This window comes from Microcebus murinus, chromosome 20 (assembly GCF_040939455.1).
Source record: "Microcebus murinus isolate Inina chromosome 20, M.murinus_Inina_mat1.0, whole genome shotgun sequence".
NCBI classification, from domain to species: Eukaryota; Metazoa; Chordata; class Mammalia; order Primates; family Cheirogaleidae; genus Microcebus; species Microcebus murinus.
The window spans coordinates 41,927,421-41,949,096 of record NC_134123.1 but is presented as its reverse complement, the minus strand read 5'-3'; the positions used below and the strand labels follow the sequence as shown (position 1 = coordinate 41,949,096).

The 21,676-nt window shown below is 33.9% G+C and overlaps 1 protein-coding gene across 1 annotated transcript in view; it reads right to left on the bottom strand.

The window, feature by feature from the left end:
• Positions 1 to 21,676, bottom strand: part of LOC142862594 (uncharacterized) — a 108,607-nt gene that overhangs the window by 75,753 nt on the left and 11,178 nt on the right. The window contains 3 exon segments of the mRNA XM_075995594.1: positions 5,269 to 6,171; positions 20,234 to 20,610; positions 21,031 to 21,439. Coding sequence (XP_075851709.1) covers positions 5,269 to 6,171; positions 20,234 to 20,610; positions 21,031 to 21,439 — 1,689 coding nt within the window.

Here is a 21,676-nt window from a genome sequence, read left to right as displayed (position 1 = left end):
TAAAACTAATACTTTTGTTTTAAATCATTTTCATTAAAAATTTTTGTATAGAATTATTTCCCTTTCATTCCATTCATAATGTTTAGTTGGCTGTTGATTGTTTAAAGCAGCTATGGTGAAGGCAAATTTTTTTCTGTCAGATATTTGCAAAAGGATAGTAAAAAAAATCTTTTAAATCTATTATTATAATATGCCAATCCTTAGCCAAAAACCTTTAGATAAATTTTAATATCAGTTCCAGTATTTATAAATTAAACAAAAGATTTGTCATTTAGCTGAATTTCTAATTGAGGTTTTTAGTCATTAATAAAGTTTGCCAATATACTTTTGTTCCAGTACTTCCAGAACCTCCTTGTCTTAAAACATTAGATTTTTTAATTTGCATATTAATAGCAGAAGTTGTGCAATACAGTCTCTAACCTGAATAACATAATCGGAAGTGAAACTCATCATAACGGAAATTTCATTCGAATAAGCTGAATCAATTATACCTAAATGTATTATTACTCTTTTTAATGTAACAGAAATATGACCAAATTATTAACTAATATTAATGTGCTTGTAGGATCAGGCCAAATATATCTATAGGTATATATATCTCAGTAGATGGTGTTAAGAGTCCATTGTCACAAGATGATCTTTGTTCTCTGAAATTACCTTTTGGGCCAAGAGTCTTAGCCAAAGTTGCATTTAAATGTCTGACCAGACCTTTTGGCAATTTCTGAAAAGTTTTTTTCTGCAGCCAGGTGCTCCCCTTGGGCCATAAGGTGCCATTGGGGTGCGGTGGTGGGGAGCTGGTGCTGGGCTGCCTGGCTGAGCATGGCCACAGCCTGGGGGGCTCAGCAGCCATGGCAGCGGTGGCACCATGCTGCTTAATTTTGCTGGGCATAATGCCGTTGGCATTTAGAATTAACATTATTAAAAGCCAATATATGTAAAATCCTATTCCTTAAATTAGGAGGACTAATCATTTCTTGCACCATATCTTTCTTGCAATCTATCAAGAAAATCTACATGAGTTTCATTAATATTTTGTTTAAAATTTCTATAGGAAGCTACAGTCTAAGAGAAGGTATCTTTTTCCATACTTTAATACAGCACTGTTGAATTTGAGAAATAGCCTGATCATCATATTTTAGTGGAGCATTAATATCAAATCAATATTCTTGACCTGTAATTTGTGCCAGAAATTTTTACTGGTGGGTCCGTGGACTCATTTAGCTAGGGTTTCTGACACATATTATCCCTGCACCAAGTGGTGAACTGGAAAAATTTAGGCAGAGATATAATTGTTCGCACAGGAGATTTCCAAACCCAAGGAATTAACCTTTCTATTTGAACTACTTGTTTAATGGAGCTCAGGGTATAAAGAGTGTTTGTGCTGGCTGTGCACAGGGGCTCACACCTGTAATCCTAGCACTCTGGAAGGCCAAGGCAGGAGAATCACTCAAGGTCAGGAGTTTGAAACCAGCCTGAGCAAGACATTGACTATGTCTCTACTAAAAATAGAAAGTAATTAATTGGCCAAATAAAAATACATAGAGTAATCAGCAGGGCATTGTGGCATATGCTTGTAGTCCCAGCTACTAGGGAGGCAGAGGCAGAAAGATTGCTTCAGCCCAAGAGTTTGAGGTTGCTGTGAGCTAGGCTGATGCCATGGCACTCTAGCCCAAGCAACAGAGTGAAAGTGCTGCTTTTGGCATTCCATTTGTCAGTTGTAAGCAAGGAAACTCTGATATTTACCAGCAGGTTCATAATCCAGCACAACATGAAAGGGGCTTTAATGATTTTATTTGAAGCTAAAGACACCTGGACTTCCTGGTGCTGATGATTATGTTATGGAAGAGACTAAAGATGTATGTGGTGCTCACTGTCTCACCTCTGGCCACTGTGAGGATCGAAAACAGGATTGCATCCAAAATCACTGATGAAATTTTCAATCAAAAAGTGGCCATGATCCCTGAGATTCCTCTAGGGAGAATGACCAAATTATTGGCCAATGTTAGATAACTAAGAATGTGAAGTGTGTACTGCACACTCCAACTACTAAAATAAAGGAAGATAAAGTTATGTAAAATAAATTCCCTAAGATTGAAATATCAGGTAAAGAAAGATTATTCCAAACATTTTCGATGCAGAGAAATCATTCCATTATATTCTAACACTGAAAATACACACTCAAAAGTAGATTCTAGATGGATGCATATGTTGTACTATAATTAATAGAAAATTAAATCCAATGCTCTTTATCTAAACTCCCTATTAATAGATTGCAAAATTCTCATATTTCTTTTTATAGAACTTACCATATGCATCACACACTTATTAATGCTTCATTTATTGTAATTATTTTTATATTTATGACATTATATGTTAGGATCTAATAACAGTTTGCTTTTACAAAAGAAAACAATGCTGAGTTCTTGATTTACTCCTCTGGCCTTCAGAATTGTTTATCTTTCTTTGGCCTTTAAGGCTCTTACTTTAACCTTAGGACACTGAACCTCTCTAATTTTACTTAAGTTATGAGAATGCTGTATGTATAGCCTATAAATGGCCTCAAGCTGTCTAGCTAAAATTTTTGTTCACCAAACTAAAAAAATTCTACACTTCTCATCAGAACTTTTAAAGTAGTGTGTGAACTGGCCAGGCTTGAGTACAACAGTGAGAATATTATAGCCCAAGCACAGATGGAAAGAAGAATGGCTTAGATAGAGTTGTAGAAGGGAATGCAGATAAAAAATGCCAAAAAACTCGAGATAATTATGAAATGAAAGAAGCAGAATTTCCACTTATAAATTCCAAGAGTTGGTTGTTCTGCAAGTTCCTTAGCTCTACATGCAAAATCAGTGATTTTTTACCCTGGACATTTTCAATCTCTTCTCTGGAGCCACAAGCTCTCTCCTACAGAAATATTGACTGCTAATTATAAAGCATCTATTAAATATCTAACAATGTCCTGTACTTATTTCTTCTATTTAAATATAAAATCAACTCCATAATTTATAAATCCTTCTGAGTGTTTACCTGAACAAAGTAGCCTGCTAAAGTCAACAAATCAATTAGTTCGATAACCCAAAGTAAAAGAAACAGTAACCAGAATGTTCTTTCAATATCCTTCCCAAATTAGTATGAAAATATAGAATGTACTAAGTAAAATGTAATTACTACAATGTGGAATTACTCTCACCTTTAGGTAATTTTATGAGCACCATGAAGTTTTATAACAATGCTTGTTGTAATTGCAGATCAGGTCACATAAATGGTATTTAATGAACTTTGAAATAATAAAATAACATAGGTGGCCTAGCATGAGTAATAAGCATGTAAGAACAGACGATTGGCATGGGCAGGTTCCCATTCAGAAGCTTTAGGGTTTTAAAGAATTAATTCAACATAAAGTGAACAAAATATTTCCTTTCAGAATCTTTGAAGTTTCTAGTTTGCTAGTAAATTCTCAACACTTTTGAAATTATCCATCTTTTCTAATATTTCTTTTTTTCTGTTGAAATAGGTATACATCCACATTCACACAAACATAATTACTTACTCTGTAAATATACTACAACTATAGTTCAACTTAACCATGATGTATTTGTATATTTGATTCAATATAAATAAAAATATACTTATTTCTGTTTTATTGGCCAGGCAGGTTGCATGTTGAAGGAAAAATGTAGGATACAATGTAATAACTAGTCATGCTGTGTTAAGAAATGTATGGCTTTTCATTAAGTACAAAATCTTTATTATAAGCATTATGGTAACAATTTAATTATAAATATAATGAAAAAGAGCTTTGGGAACATTATTCTTCAAAGCAGAGACACTGATAAAAAGGATCACAAGTGATGTCTTGCTACTGTGTAACCCCACAGTACATTTTTACAACCCATTACCTCCAACTTTGAGTAACATGGGATAGGTTAATTGTGGTGCAAAATAACACTTCATTCAATCTACAACGTGTTTGACACATTAAAATTACTTTTAATTTAATGAAACAAATTAAGTTTACATGTAATCTAAAAATATTCCAAATTTCATTCGATTTTATTATCTATCATAATGTACAATATTAAAACAAGTAATTTCTAATATTCTAATTTTTTCATTCTGATTATAATGAGAAGAATATTAGTCTGTATACCTACATCATACATCACTTGAAATACTGTTTGTTATAAAAAAATATCCATAGTACCTCTCGATTTCAAAAATCTTACATTTCAGTGATTTTAATTTCCATGGAAAAGTACATGAATAATGCCTACTGAATACACAAAGACTACTAATAAATGCGATGTAGCTATCATTAACCACACACATTCACATACACGCTAAGAATGAAAACATACCATCTACTGTATCTAAAGTTGAATAACATTAGTATTTGCTTGTCAAAACGGAAAAAAAAATTACCTTTTATATTTTTATCCTACCCTGACCAGAAAGTATATTTTACATGTAATTATAACTTTCACAAAATCTCTCTCTTTTTAAAGCTGACATACAAGTAAATCAACTAACTATTTTAACTGGGTGGTACTCTATAATCAACAACCTGGTTTAAAGAAATTTGTGAATGTCTTAGTGCATTAGTGTATTACACTGTGAATCCTCTGATATTTGTTTAGACTTGATTCTTCATTAAATGTATTCTGAAATTCATTATATCTGTAGAGTATTTTTAAGTATCAATTCTTTGTGGTTCTCTAAGGTATATCTTTGGCATAAATATTTTTTCACATTCATTGTATTTGTAAGGTCTCTATTTCTTAAAATTTTTGTGATGCTGAGTAAAGTTGGAGAAAGTATTGGAGCATTTTTTTCAGTGTAAGTTCTCCCATGTCCAATAAGATCTCTGTTATAACTAAAAGTATTGTCAGCACTCTACATTATGATTGTTTACTTGAAGTATAAGTACTGTTGTGCATTTTAAAGCTAATACTTAGGGAAAGCACTTCCATACTCATTACATTTATCTCACTTTTATCTAGTATAATTTATTTGGTGTTGAATAAAATGCGAGCAGTTATTAAAGACTTTGCCACAATTCTCACATTCATAGAATTTTTCTCTGTTATGCATTATTTTATGAAGACTAAGGTGTGAGCACTGGGAAAATGCTTTGCCACATTCCTCACATTTGTATGGTTTCTCTCCTGCATGGATTCATTTATGTAGAGTGAAGTCTCTGAGCTGGAAAAAGACTTTTGTTACATTCTACAACATTTTAGGGTTTAACTCCAGTATGAATTCTTTTATGTTGAGTAAGGCTTGACTACTGGGTAAAGGCTTTGCCACATTCTTCACATTTGTAGGGTTTCTCTCCAGTATAAATTATTTTATGTAGAGTAAGGACTGAGGACTGGTTAAAGGCTTTGCCAAATTCTTCACATTTGTAGGGTTTCTCTCTAGTATGAATTTTTTTATGTCGAGTGAGGATTGAGGACTGGTTAAAGGCTTTGCCACATTCTTCACATTTGTAGGGTTTCTCTCCAGTATGAATTCTTTTATGTAGGGTAAGGATTGAGGACCGGTTAAAGGCTTTGCCACATTCTTCACATTTGTAGGGCTTCTCTCCAGTATGAATTCTTTTATGTAGAGTAAGGTTTGTGCAACAGGTAAAGGCTTTGCCACATTCTTCACATTTGTAGGGTTTCTCTCCAGTATGAATTCTTTTATGTAGGGTAAGGATTGAGGACCGGTTAAAGGCTTTGCCACATTCTTCACATTTGTAGGGTTTCTCTCCAGTATGAATTCTTTTATGTAGAGTAAGGTTTGTGCAACAGGTAAAGGCTTTGCCACATTCTTCACATTTGTAGGGTTTCTCTCCAGTATGAATTCTTTTATGTTGAGTAAGGCTTGAGAACAGGTTAAAAGCTTTGTCACATTCATCACATTTGTAGGGTTTCTCTCCAGTATGGATTCTTTTATGATGAGTAAGGATTGAGAACTGGTTAAAGGCTTTGCCACATTCTCCACATTTGTAGGGTTTCTCTCCAGTATGAATTCTTTTATGTACAGTAAGGTTTGTGCACCAGGAAAAGGCTCTGCCACATTCTTCACATTTGTAGGGTTTCTCTCCAGTATGAATTCTTTTATGTATAGTAAGGTTTGTGCAACAGGTAAAGGCTTTGCCACATTCTTCACATTTGTAGGGTTTCTCTCCAGTGTGAATTCTCCTATGTATAATAAGTTTTGAGCAACAGTTAAAGGGTTTTCCACATTCTTCACACTTGTAGGATTTCTGTGTGGTATGAATTTTTCTATGTCCAGAAACATTAGAGCTGTGGTTAAAAGTTTTGCTACATTCTTTAAGTTTGAAACTTTTCTCTCCAGTATGTCTTGTCTTGTGTTTATTTAGATTTGATGATTTGCTAAAGACTTTTACACATTTATTACATTGGACGATTTTTCTATGGCAAGTTGACAAACATTGGGTAAGACCATCAGAACATACTTTCTGCCTCTTACACTCAGCCACACACTCCCAATCTCTTCTTAGGTGTATATTTTCAAGGCCACGGCTTCCATATAGTCTCATTATTGATTTCTGAAAGGGGTCTTTTATGCCCTGCTCTGGTAATAGGTCTTTGGTGCAATAGTGAGACAGTTCTGAAAGAAATGAAAATAACAAAGTATCTCACTAACCAGACTCAGGTTAATATACTTCACAATTTGAATATATAAAACTATACAAAGCACGTTAGCAAGAAAGCACAATAGAATACCATGGTCTTATTTCCATCATAGATGTATGACCTTAAAAACATACTTACAACCATGATTCTTTTACAAATCATAACTGCTAATAGTTCATAGCACCCCAACTGAGAAAAACACCAAGAACCACAGGAAGGGATGGAAACTTTGTTGCATTTACCCACCAAAGCCCTTCCTCCATGCTGACACTGAGTTATCACTTTAGTAGTAAAATCCCATCTCCTTGATTCCCTTTCAAAAGAGAATGAAACTATGGGCACATGTCCACACATGTGTTTTTTGTGGCCTTTCCAAAGGCTGGTTTCCACCTCCCTTGACAACCACATAACTCTCTGAGAAAAATATCCACATATTAAGAATAAAATTCTGGAATATCATAATGATGTTGGGCAAAATATTTAATTATGCTATAAAATTTGAAAGGCAAAATAAAAAAAGATCATTGCCATGTGTTAATTTCTATACTATATTAAAAGACATAATTATTGACATTGATATCATAAAGGTGAGGGCAGATGTAAAGATTAAAAAATTTTATATGCAACTGAAGTAGTTATTCATTTAACATAAGTAGTAAGTTCAAAGATTTTAAGTAGTTCTTACAGTGAACATCAGAAAAAATGTTTATAGAGATAAAAGAAAGCTAGGCAAAGAAACAAAATATGTCACTAAAAATCAGTGAGGCACAATGCAGGACAGTAGGAGAGAAAGAAAGAAAAGACAGTGACAAAAGTTATATAAAACAATTAACATAAGAGAAATTGTAAGTCCTTCCTTTGAGAAAATTACATAAATTTTATGTACTAGTGTTTCCAGTCAGAGGCACAGTTAAATAAAGAGTTAAAAAAAATCCAACTATATTCTATCTAAAGCGACTTGACTTAATTCCTGGTGAGAACAATAGACTACAACTGGCAGGATATAGCAAGATATATCAGAAAAACATTTAGCATCTAAGAGCAGTGGAGTTCAAAATTATATTAGGCACATTATTTTGAAGTAAAAAACGTTATAATTTTTAAAATATACTTTAAGTCAAAACTGTCACAAGAGAAAAAAAGGCAATATATATAAAAAGTGGTCATTCATGGAGGGCCTATGAAAATAATACATTTATATGATATCTATCTTTATCTCTCATCAAGGTTATCAAATATATTTTTAAAAAGCATTGACAGAAATGAAGCAAGAAATGGACAACAAAGTAATACGATACTTTGATATTCTATTCCACTTTCAATAATAATAAAACCAGTCAATTATTAATAAGAAAACAAAAGATTTGAAAACACTACAGAGCAATTAGACCTAACAGATATATTGGAAACACTCTACAGAATAATAGTAGAATACACAATCTCCTTGATAGCTCATAAAACGTTCTTCCTAAAAAACTACCTGTTCAGCCACAAGTCTTAACCAATTTTAGAAAATTGAAATTTTACTCACTTTAATTTTTGACTAGAATGGAATGAAACTGAAAATAAATAATAGAAGAAACACAGAAAAAATTACAAATATAGGAAAATAAACAACACACTCTTGAATATGTTCTTCTTCAACGGAAGAAGACCTAATGTTGTGAAGATATCCAGATTGATCTACAGATTAAATGCAATTCCTTTCAAATTCTCAATTTCAGTTTTTGAATAATAGAAACAGCAAACTTTTCCTTCAGAAGTTTCATTAAATGTAAATGGTTTAGTCTCTCAAATGAAAAATAAGATGAATGTATGTATAAAAACAAACAGAACTCTACAATATGCCACCTACAAAATCCTTCCTTTAAAAGCTCTAAAAAGTCAAATGGTTGAAAGTAATGTAAAAAACACTACATAAATAATAGGAAGGGGATATTGTGGCCATAATTAAAGAAAATACACTTTAAGTCAAAAACCATCAGAAGAGACAAAGACTTTTATAATGACAAAATCGGTCATTTAGGAGAAATCTATAGCACAGAACACACATAGACAGATGATATACATGTAATGTACACATTTTAGGTTAGATATTTTTTAAATATATATTATATATCAGGGCTTTGCATGATATATGATTATTTCAATGATGAATATATAAGGCTTTGCCTCATGTATATGATTTCAATGATGAATACAAAAATTTGACAGAAGATAAATAAGAAAACAGATAATGGGAAAGACATTATAGACTAGTTAGATGTAAAAGACATTTAAAGAGGTCTGCAGTCAAAAGCAGCAGAATACACTATGGTTTCAATCATACATGGTAAATGCTATTAGGACACTTAAGTCTTATCAAGTTGAAGAACCCTAAAATCATACAACATATATTTTTTGACAAAATTGAAGTGGAACTAGAAATCAAAAGCACAATATAAACTGGCTAATACAAAAATATGTCAAAATTAAACACATTCTTTAATGCATTCATGCTCAATGGTCAGATGATTTAAAATTGTTAAGATCCTGACACTGTTTTAGTAGATGTAACATGAAATGCATAATAATGAAAAAGGAAGAGAAGAAAAATGGGATTGTATCACACTTCAAATTTTTTTGCAGAAAGGAAAAACTTAGTAGAGTAAAAATGCCTCCTTTTAAATGGGTAAAAATAGATGCAAATCAAATATTTGATTGAAGTTAACATGGTGAATAAGTAAAAAATGATTAAAATTCAAAAACAATGGTGAATAGTTTGACTAATAAATGGACAATAGATTGTTCTGGCATTTCTGCAAGGAAGATATACTAATGGACAAACATAATTTGAAAGCATCCTAAAAATTATTAAACTATAGAGAAATCAAAACAATATCACAATGATTTACCATCTCACATGCATTACATTGAGAACTTAAAAATAGGCCGGGCGCGGTGGCTCACGCTTGTAATCCTAGCACTCTGGGAGGCCGAGGCGGGCGGATTGCTCAAGGTCAGGAGTTCAAAACCAGCCTGAGCGAGACCCCGTCTCTACTATAAAAATAGAAAGAAATCAATTGGCCAACTAATATATATATATATAAAATTAGCCGGGCATGGTGGCTCGTGCCTGTAGTCCCAGCAACTCGGGAGGCTGAGGCAGTAGGATTGCTTGAGCCCAGGAGTTTGAGGTTGCTGTGAGCTAGGCTGACGCCACGGCACTCACTCTAGCCTAGGCAAGAAAGCGAGACTCTGTCTCAAAAAAAAAAAAAAAAAAAAAAAAAAAAAGAACTTAAAAATAAATAAAAGCCTATGCAAATACATACATATGGTGAGAATGTATAGAAAGGGAAATGCTGCCATGTTATTCTGAGCCTTTGATTCTAAAAATTACAAAAACATTGAAATAGAACAGATCACAAATTTAAAATATATAAGGAATCAAAATCAGCTCTATGGTGGGTAAAGAAGGATGCACTTGTTTTTCCCCCAAAGAACAAAAAAATTTGACAGCCATCCATGGAAAATTACAATTATCTGAATTTGGGGACTTAAATGGAAGGTCATTAAACTCTAGTGGAACCATAGATCTGGGAGGGTGATTTAGAATATTCAGGCTCTCATCCAGCTGACAAACTTAAGGACCCATTGTCCTGAATACAGACTGCAACATGGGTCAACCATCTTAGATATGCAGTCTCCAATGGTTCCCTGTGACAAAGTTGGAGTGGTGTTTCTCATCCAGAGACTTTGGGAGAGACACAGCCATCTGCAGCCATGGAGGCAGACTTGAATAACTTGGTCTTGCTATCATCTGTAAAGCAGAACTGTGACTCTGTTACAGCAGTCTGAACTATAGTCCATGTCCAGTTCTTTCAGTGCATAGATCCACACAGCGACCTGCAGGGACTCTTCCAAGGTACTCATTGGGAGCCACACTCAGCCACACATATAGTATCAGCCCTAAAATATGCAGACTGAAATGCACAACCATACCCTAGTATGTGGCATACACATCCTAATCCTGAAGGCAACCAGTTTACCCAGAAACAAGAGAGGATTGGAAACTATCCAAGCCCTTTGGAACTGGCCCACCAGATGCAGACTCCACTGCAGAGCAAGGGGCAGCCTTGTGACCTAGCTACAGAAACTCTTCATTGTAAACCCAGTGGAGATTCCTTTAGCCCAAATACTCAAAAGAAAAAAATCTTTACCTTCCAAAACCAGTTTATAAAATCTGGGAAAGCTATTTAATCCTTCATATGCACAGATACCAATATAAGGTTAATATGTAACCTCTCTTAATGCTTCTATTTTATCAAATTACTACAAGACCTAAGCAGAAAAATTAGGCAATAACATGACCAGATCCACTCAAATTAGAAAGGAAAAAATAAAAATAACACTATTTGCAGATGACATTATCATATATATGAAGAACAATAAAGAAGATAGGAAGAAAGCTTTAAAAGTAATAAAACCCCCACTTAAGTCACGGGATGTAAAATTTACATACAGATATCAGTTTCTTTTCTATACACCAATAAAGTACACAATAAAAAAGGAAAATACTCTCATGTACAATACCATCAAGATAATAGATTTCTGAGAAAAAAAAATTAACATTTGGTTAAAAAAACCTCTTACACTGACTACTCTATGATATTAATAAAAGAAATTGAAGATGACATGAGGAAATAGAAATATATTATCCAAAAGAATGTATACATGCAATGCACTCCCTATCAAAATTCCAGGGGCATTACTTGACAGTATTAACCAAAAATTCTAATATTTATATGATCTCACAAACACCATTGATGAACCCTATACATAATTAGAAAGAAGAAAAAAGGTTCCAGCATCACACTTTCAGATTTCAAAATAAATTTTAAGGTGGGAGTAATAAAAACAGCTAAATATGTGCCTAAAATCCAACACAAATAACAATGGGAGAGAATGGAGAACTCAGAAATAAACCAAAACATATAAGGTCAAGTAACATTTATGTGGGCACTAGTAATGCACAATGCAGAAAGTATGGCTCTTCAATGCTTGGTGCTTGAAAACTGGATGCCCAAAAACTAATGAATAAAAGCAGACTATTTTTTTCTTATATGACACCCAAAATGTAACTCCATATGTAATAAAGATTTAAATGGAAGATATAAAACTGTAATGTGTCTTAGAAAAATTGTATAAAGAAAAGGAGAAATATGAGAAAACCTTGACCTAAGACTTGCAATTATCTTTTTTTTGGATATGACACAATAAGCACTGGAACAAAATATGAACAATTTTGGCTGCATCAAACTTAAAATCCTCCGCACAGCAAGGAAAAAAACAAAATAAGAAAATATATAGGATGGGAGAAAATATTTTCAATGTTTATATTGTATAAAATGTTAACAACCAAAATATATAGGAAACTCATATTTTTCAAATGCAAAACAATGTCATCACCCACTTAAAAATAAGCAAAAGTTTATGTAGATTATTTTCAAAGAAAACATACCAGTTTTCAACAGGAAACATGAAGAGTAACACAGCATAACCAAAACATCATGTAAACACAAATGAAAACTATGATAAGGGATCACCGCACAAGTGTTAAATGGCTAATGTTTGAAACAAGAGACATAACATGTGAGGACAAGAGTGTGCAGGAAATCAATCCCTATAGACTGTTACTGATTGTAAATGGATAGTGTCGTCATAGAGATTTGTTAAAAATATAAATAACACAACTGCCTTATCATTCACCAATTCTACCTATAACCATGTAATATCAGTATCTGAAGAAGATTTTGCACCCCATATATATCGCACCATTATGCACATTTTCCAAGAAAATGGAAACAAACTAAATGCCTGCTTTGATGAATAGATTAAAAAATGACTGCACAAACACATACCATATAATATTACTAAGCCATGAAAATGATAAATATCCTGCCATTTCAACAACATAGATGGACATAGTAGGCATTATGCTAAGTAAAATCAGCCATTCCCAGAAAGATAAATACTGCTATGGATAATTATTTTTAAAAAGTTGAATTTACAAAAATAAAGAGTACAACAGTGGTTTCCAGGGTGTAGAGTCAGGAAAAATGAGGAGATGTTTAAGAGTAAAATCTTTTAGTTATAAGATGAATAGATCTTGGAGATCTATTGTATGGCAACATGATTAGGGTTATTAATAATGTTTTATATGCTTAAAATTTGTTAAGACCATAGACCTCTCTATTACTAAATTTTCTCAGTATAATTAAATGGAAAATATGTGAGATGATGGAATAGTTTATGCCCTTTATTATATTGTTTTACTATTTATACACACATCTGATCACTACAGTGTGCACAATAAATATATACAGTTTTACAATTCTTATTTGTGGAAACTTCCACCCATTAAACATCCCATACACAGAAATATATGCACACATACACACATATGAATGGCACAATTCTGATGCTACTAAACAGGGGGAAATTATGGAATATAAGTTATCAAAATAGTGTGAATCAATTGGGAATATAAATATATTCATGTATGTGAAGCACTGAATGAGACAGATTATTTTGGAATTCTATAGGGTGAGAGTGCAAAATATAGTATATTATAGTTTTGGTATTTGACTATAATAAAGTTGAAAATTTACTCTTATTTATACTAGAAAAAGATTAGTTAGAAGTGAAATAACATTAGATTTTCTTACATTTAGGCAGAGGCTATGCATTTGTACAAAGTTAGTGAGCCTCACTTTCTGTAGACTTGCCTCTGAAAACTTAGAATTGGAAATCAGGATGCAGAAAATATGACTATCTTTCCCTAGGGTTTCTGGTATTACAGAAACAAATCCAAATATCTCCACTATTCCCCTTTACACATTTCAGAAATGACGCATCAAAAGGAACTTAAAACAGGGAGCTGGGCATGGAGGATCACACGTATAATCCCAGCACTTTTGGAGGCCAAGCAAGAAGGATCACATGAGGCCAGGATTTTATACCAGCCCTAGCAACATAAGGAGATTCCATTTTTACCAGATAATAATAATAATGAAAAATAATGGCTGGCCATGATAATTCATACCCATAGTTCTAGCTACTTGGAAGACAGAGGTTTTAGGATCCCTGGAGCCCAGATGTTTGAGTTTTCAGTGAGCTATGATCAGCCACTGTAGTCAAGAAATGGCAGGAGAGCAAAACCCTGTCAAAAGATGGTTTAATGTAGTGGTCTTCAAAATATGCACAGATAGTCCCATAACTCATAAACTCCGCCTGCACAGATAGTCCCATCTATTAGCAATGCTAATAGATAATGTAGTCCCTTATAAGCTATCACAAGAAGTATGGCTCTCACTGACTTCTAAGGATGATCACTTCATGGGTAGAATTCTTAGAGAGTTAAAGAGCCTGGGACAAAAGATTTCCTTCTGGAAGATAAAGAGCAACGTACACAGGCTTCTAAAAATCATTTCCAACTGAACAGAATATTCCAAGCCACTTTTAAATATCTGCCTTCCTCTTTGAGATATACCTATCTGACATTACTTATGTGCTTCACTGAATCTCACCTACCTGGATATTTAACTATTGTTTCCTCTTTCTTCATAATCCAGGGCTCTATCCTTTGCTCCAGATATGCAATCAGCTCTGGCTTTGAGACAGCAAAACCTGTTTCATTAGAAAAATTTCACATGACTCTTACTGAAGACTTTCCAATTACTAATGCAGTACTATCCTTAGTAAACACAACATTACAGAAGATTCTATAAAATTCATTTGCAACATATTGTTTTCTCACACACCCTGTAGAATGATAAAAAATTATTTCTAATTTATGACGAGAGCACCAATTCCCACTAGCACTAAATAAATAAAAGGTGGAAATTCTATTCTAAGGTGCAGGCAACAATTATATACCCTGATTTCTAGTGTAACTACTAATCTAGTGTGAAATATACATATCACTCCAAGAAAGGGTAAGGTTCAACATAACATGAGACATCTACTGATTTTATTTTACACAACAACAATCTTCCAATTTTCTGTAAAAGCATGGATGTTAAATTCATTCATGTAAAGTTGATACTTTTAAGGAACTATCTACAAAAATATACTAATGGCCTTAATGTGGAATAGGAATTCTGTACATAAGTGATCCTCACCAAGTGAGACCAGGTTTCCATAGTTCTCCAACATCACATCCCTATACAAATTCCTCTGAGCATTGTCAAGGCATGCCCACTCTTCTGGAGAGGATTCTACAGCCAAATCCTGGAATGTCACCATCTCCTGTAAAAAGACACATATTTCCCAAGTGGCCATATAGAGAGTTATTCATTTGACTACAGGGAAAATGAGTTATGAGAACTTTTTCTGACATATGAGTGACTAGAATTATCCAATGAGATATTTTTTAGCATATTGATATTCTTGAACACATTCTCTTATTCACACGAATGAGGATCAGAAAAGATGTATGAAACTGTGTGCATATGATTCTGCTTTAGAGGATAAAGTATTTAATACAAAATTAAAGGCCTCAGTACAGAAATATAAATTTATGGGTGTTATATTTACATCATATCAGTAAATTGTGCATATTTCTCACATAGGGAAACATAGAGATTTAGAAAGTATCACATAATTTTGATCAGTACAATAAAGAACTGGAGATTTTTTTTAAAAAAAAGCAGGTTCTGATTCAGTAGATCTGGGGTGTAGTCTGAATCTCTGCCTGTCACATAATATAACTACTGATAACAATGCTGCTTGCCTAAGGAGAGTATATTGTCAATATCCAATAAGTGGTAGACTTTGAATTTATCTCAGTTCATCTGAACAGAACACAGAGAATAGCCCTCATTTTTCAAAGCAATGTATAAGAATAAATTAGAGCTTCCGGATTTAATGTGATGCCTCATGCACATCAGCCAGTAAATCTCCACAAGACACTTAACAATAAAGAAAAAAAAAACCAATTAACTTTATATTGGATGAATCTGTCAGAGAGCATCTTAAGCAAGTGAATGAAATTAACATAACTTTAGCTGCACAAATTGGTGTTAGGCATCATTGCAAAGAGGAGGATACAAATCACTGCTGGGATGGTAGTGGCCAACAATATGTAACCATGAAGAATCATCAATTTATGCAAATTTCAGATACTGATACTTCCTATATTTTGTTGTCTTTAATAATGTATCTAAATAGTTTAGCATCATACAGAGCAACTCTTCTAGTTTCGTTTTTCTCCATAATTTTGTGGTTATTCTTTTCAATCAATGCTATCTTCTTTCGAAATTTTCCTAAGGATATTTTATGTAGAGCTAATGAAGCATCCAGATCATACATTGAGAGTACATGTTTCCCTTCATCACTCAAATCCAAATACTCTATCCCATCCCCAGGACGAATCTCACACATTCACACTATTCCATCTTGACCTGTCACAATGGGAACATTTTCAATATTACATGTCATACAGTTCTTATGAAACTTGGTTATTGTAGTAAGAAGCTTGTAGGAGAGAATATAGAGCAGGTTCTGTTATATAGGGAGGAAGGATATTCCAAAGCTCCTTGACTATCATAAGAAGAAAGAAAAAACATGTAGTTACAAAACTTTTTAGGCATATACATCAGAAGTAAAGAAGTAAAGGTTTACAAGTTCAAAAAATTGAGGTTCTACATGACTTTCTAGGAGAAAGAGTGGATACAACCCCTTAATTGGGACACACTTACCTGAAAACCAGCCATTTCTTCTCCCTCTTCTTCTACTCTGAAATTCCTTTTCAGGTGAGATTGTGTAGAACGATTATAATTAAATCTTCAGACTACGCTTAAAGGAGTCAGCACAATTTGTTCCACAATATTTTTTCCACAATATTCACAAGCAGGAGGAACATTAAAATGCAGAAAGGCTACACTCACTTGTTGTTGGTCATAGGAAAGATTCAGCTATGATCAGCTCCTTTATGGAGACCAAAACGTGAGGTTCTTCTATCTTTTCTTCTGGTTACCTTCTCCTGCTACAATTGCCAGGAGTTTCTGCTACAGGAATGGGAATCTGGACCAAACTGATCTGCCTCTACCAAACCCAGAGAGCAGAACCTGTGACTTCCCTCTAAAACAAAGGCTAAACTCAATTCACATGAATATATGCAGAAGTCCTAATGCTTGACGCTGGTATCAAATTAGAATTTTGTGGGGCACAATTAAAACCACATGGATGTTCCAACCCAGCCCAACAGGCAGGTGATGGTGTTTCTTCAATCTAGCCAGGTTATCCTAACTGAAAGCCTGGGCTCAGAGGTAATTATCTTAAAATTGTCTCTGACACATCACTGTGAATATAAATCATGTGGTACAGTGGGCCTCACTCTAAGAAATGTGGTCTGGTGGTGTGGAAGACGGACATTAATTGGGTTCTTTGACATGTCCTCTTTTAGTGGTTATGTTGTTCAATCTAGATCCATTATTATTGGAACTCAGGTAAAGACAGCAAGCACAGCATACATACTGCCTTTTGCCCTACACTCATCACAACATATACTTAATTTCCAAAGTGAAGAGCAGCATAATGCAATGTCTACTGAGCATGTGCTATGTGCTCAGAAGTATAGTATGTTGCACTGTAAAGAAGCCTTTACATTGTGTGATTTAATCCTTGCTGTGCCAGAAAAGGTGAGTAGTAAGTGTCCAATAATTTACAGAAAATTTTAGATGTGGTGTCAGCCTTTCTATTCTTCTAACACAATTATAATACGACATTACACAAGACATTATCATACAAGACATTATAAGACATTATAATATGACATTACAGAAGATCTAGAAAATTGTCTACACTCACCCCAAAAAGGTTTTTTCAAACTCAACTTACAAGTCCATGTTGATCTCTAACACTGCAGCATATGTCTCCCCTGAGTTTTTGGTACATCCTTATTCCAGAGTATGTCCCTGTCTTGCGAATTCTAGGTTGAGGCCAGGTCTAGTTTCCTTCCCTCTCTGTAAAAGCAAAGGATACACAACATGTGTATACAATGTGTGTATACATGTGTATACACTTGTGTATCCTTTGCTTTTACAGAGAGGGAAGGAAAACAGGAAGAGAAATTCCTCTTTGGAACCTGTCTAATGCATCTTGAGGAACCATAGACCTTTCATTCAGAATTCAAATCTGCAGATTTAGGTCTCTAAAGAGGCATGGATTCAGTAGCACTCATGCACACTTCCTGGCATTTGGGCAAAACAGAAAGCAGAAAGGGAGTTTATGTGTCACACACAGTGCACAGTATCTTGTTCCCATTTCTGTCTGAGCCCCATGGTCTCTGAATCCATTTCAGTTCTAAAGATGTGAGATGCATTTAGAGAAAGGATAGAACTACTGATTTTTATCCTATGAGAGTGTATTCACAGGAATCTGGTCTAAGTATGCTCCGGAGGGACAGTAGACACCACAGAGGCTTAGAGAACTTACTGTGTGCAGATGTGGGGACAGTGAAGCTCTGTGCTGCAGACTTGCCGGTTACAGACTGGAAGCCCAAGAAGGAATCTAGTGTCCAAAGCCCTTCTAATTTAGAAGTGGTGGGCACATTTTATGTTGCATTTTTAATTCTGGAAAGTGTTCAGTAGATATTAAAAGTAAAGAGTCTCCAACTCAGAAAACCTATCCACAAAGTTAAAAGAGAATTGAAAGAAAACCCTGTTATCTCTCAATTAAAGCAGAATGTGATGTGCACAGTACCAATCCACTGAGACATTTCAAAGGCACAACATAAAGTTGTTACTGGACATAGCTAGGCAAATCCTTTTACATACATGTTATCTAGATAATAATTTTCTGTGAACAAAGAAGAAAGAAGACTGGACAGCCCTATTTGTCATAAACGGTGCACCCTAAACTTACTTGGTTATCAGTGAGACTTTCTTTTTTTGGTAATTGGTTAATTTCAAATAAAATACATGGGGGTGAAGTTATTGCAGGAGGAGATAATTTTGCAACTTAAAGAGAAATGCAGGATAGAATGTAATAAGTAGTCATGGTGTGTTAAGAAATGTATGGCTTTTCATTAAGTACAAAATCTTTATTATAAGCATTATAGTAACAATGTAATTATACATATAATGAAAAAGAGCTTTGGAAACATTATTCTTCAAAGTAGAGACACTGATAAAATGGATCAGAAGTGATGTCTTTTTACTCTGTAACCCCACAGTACATTTTTACAACACATTATCTCCAACTCTGAGTTACATTGATAGGTTAAAGTTGGTGCAAAGATAACACTTTGTTCAATCTACAACATGTTTGACACATTAAAATTATTTTTAATCTAATGAAATAAATTAAGTTTACATGTAATCTAAAAATATTCCAAATTTCATTTGATTTTATTATCTATCATAATGTATAATATTAAAACAAGTTATTTCTAATATTGTAATTTTTCATTCTGATTATAATGAGAAGAATATTAGCCTGTATACCCACATCATACATCACTTGAGATACTGTTTGTTATAAGAAAAATCCATAGTACCTCTCCACTTCATAAATCTTACATTTCAGTGATTTTAATTTCCCATGGAAAAGTACATGAATAATGCCTACTGAGTACACAAAGACTACTAATAAATGTGATGTATCTATCATTAACTACACACATTCACATACACGCTTAGAATGAAAACATACCATCTACTGTATTTAAAGTTGAATAACACTAGTATTTGCTTGTCAAAAAGGAAAAAAAAAATTATACCTTTTATATTTTTACCCTACCCTGACCAGAAAGTATATTTTACATGTAATTATAACTCTCACAAAATCTCTCTCTTTTTAAAACTGACATACAAGTAAATCAACTAACTATTTTAACTGGGTGGTACTCTGTAATCAACAACCTGGTTTAAAGAAATTTTTGAATGTGTTAGTGCATTAGTGTATTGCACTGTGAGTCCTCTGATATTTGTTTAGACTTGATTCTTCATGAAATGTGTTCTGAAATTCATTATATCTGTAGAGTAATTTTAACTATCAATTCTTTGTGGTTCTCTAAAGTATATCTTTTGCATAAATATTTTTTCACATTCATTGTATTTGTAAGATGTCTATTTCTTAAAATTTTTGTGATGTTGAGGAATGTTGGAGAAATTTTGGAGCATTTTTTTCAGTGTAAGTTCTCCCATGTCCAGTAAGATCTCTGTTGTAACTAAAAGTATTGTCAGCACTCTACATTATGATTGTTTACTTGAAGTATAAGTACTGTTGTGCATTTTAAAGCTAATACTTAGGGAAAGCACTTCCATACTGATTACATTTATCTCACTTTTATCAAGTATAATGTATTTGGTGTTGAATAAAATGTGAGCAGTTATTAAAGACTTTGCCACAATTCTCACATTCATGGAATTTTTCTCTGTTATGCCTTCTTTTATGAAGATTAAGGTGTGAGGACTGGGAAAAAGCCTTGCCACATTCCTCACATTTGTATGGTTTCTCTCCTGTATGGATTCATTTATGTAGAGTGAAGTCTCTGAGCTGGTAAAAGACTTTGCCACATTCTACAACATTTTAGGGTTTACCTCCAGTATGAATTCTTTTATGTTGAGTAAGGCCTGAACACTGGGTAAAGGCTTTGCCACATTCTTCACATTTGTAGGGTTTCTCTCCAGTATGAATTCTTTTATGTAGAGTAAGGATTGAGGACCGGTTAAAGGCTTTGCCACATTCTTCACATTTGTAGGGTTTCTCTCCGGTATGAATTTTTTTATGTCGAGTAAGGATTGAGGACTGGGTAAATGCTTTGCCACATTCTTCACATTTGTAGGGTTTCTCTCCAGTATGAATTCTTTTATGTAGAGTAAGGCTTGAGGACAAGTTAAAGGCTTTGCCACATTCTTCACACTTGTAGGGTTTCTCTCCAGTATGAATTCTTTTATGATTAGTAAAGATTGAGAACTGGTTAAAGGCTTTGTCACATTCTTCACATTTGTAGGGTTTCTCTCCAGTATGGATTCTTTTATGTTGAGTAAGGATTGAGAACTGGTTAAAGGCTTTGCCACATTCTTCACATTTGTAAGGTTTCTCTCCAGTATGAATTCTTTTATGTACAGTAAGGTTTGTGCACCAGGTAAAGGCTTTGCCACATTCTTCACATTTGTAGGGTTTCTCTCCGGTATGAATTCTTTTATGTACAGTAAGGTTTGTGCACCAGGTAAAGGCTTTGCCACATTTGTCACATTTGTAGGGTTTCTCTCCAGTATGGATTCTTTTATGTACAGTAAGGTTTGTGCACAAGGTAAAGGCTTTGCCATATTCTTCACATTTGTAGGGTTTCTCTCCAGTGTGAATTATCCTATGTCTAATAAGTTTTGAGGAACAGTTAAAGGGTTTTCCACATTCTTCACACTTGTAGGATTTCACTGAGGTATGAATTTTTCTATGTCCAGAAACATTAGAGCTGTGGTTAAAAGTTTTGCTACATTCTTTAAGTTTGAAACTTTTCTCTCCAGTATGTCTTGTCTTGTGTCTATTTAGATTTGATGATTTGCTAAAGACTTTTATACATTTGTCACTTTTGAAGATTTTTCTCCGGCAAGTTGACAAACTTTGGGTAAGACCATCAGAACATACTTTCTGCTTCCTACACTCAGCCACACACTCCCCATCTCTTCTTAAGTATATATTTTCAAGTTCAGAGCTTCCATATAGTCTTGTTATGGATTTCTGAAAGGGGTCGTTTGTGCCTTGCTCTGGTAATAGGTCTTTGGTGCAATAGTGAGATAGTTCTGAAAGAAATGAAAATAACAAAGTATCTCACTAACCAGACTCAGGTGAATGTACTTCACAAATTGTATAGATAAATCTATAGAAAGCACATTAGCAAGAAAGCACTATAGAATACCATGGTCTTACTTCCATCATAGCTGTGTGACCTGAAAAATATACTTACAACCATGATTTGTTTATAAATCATAACTGCTAATTGTTCATAGCACCCCAGATGAGAAAAACACCAAGAACCA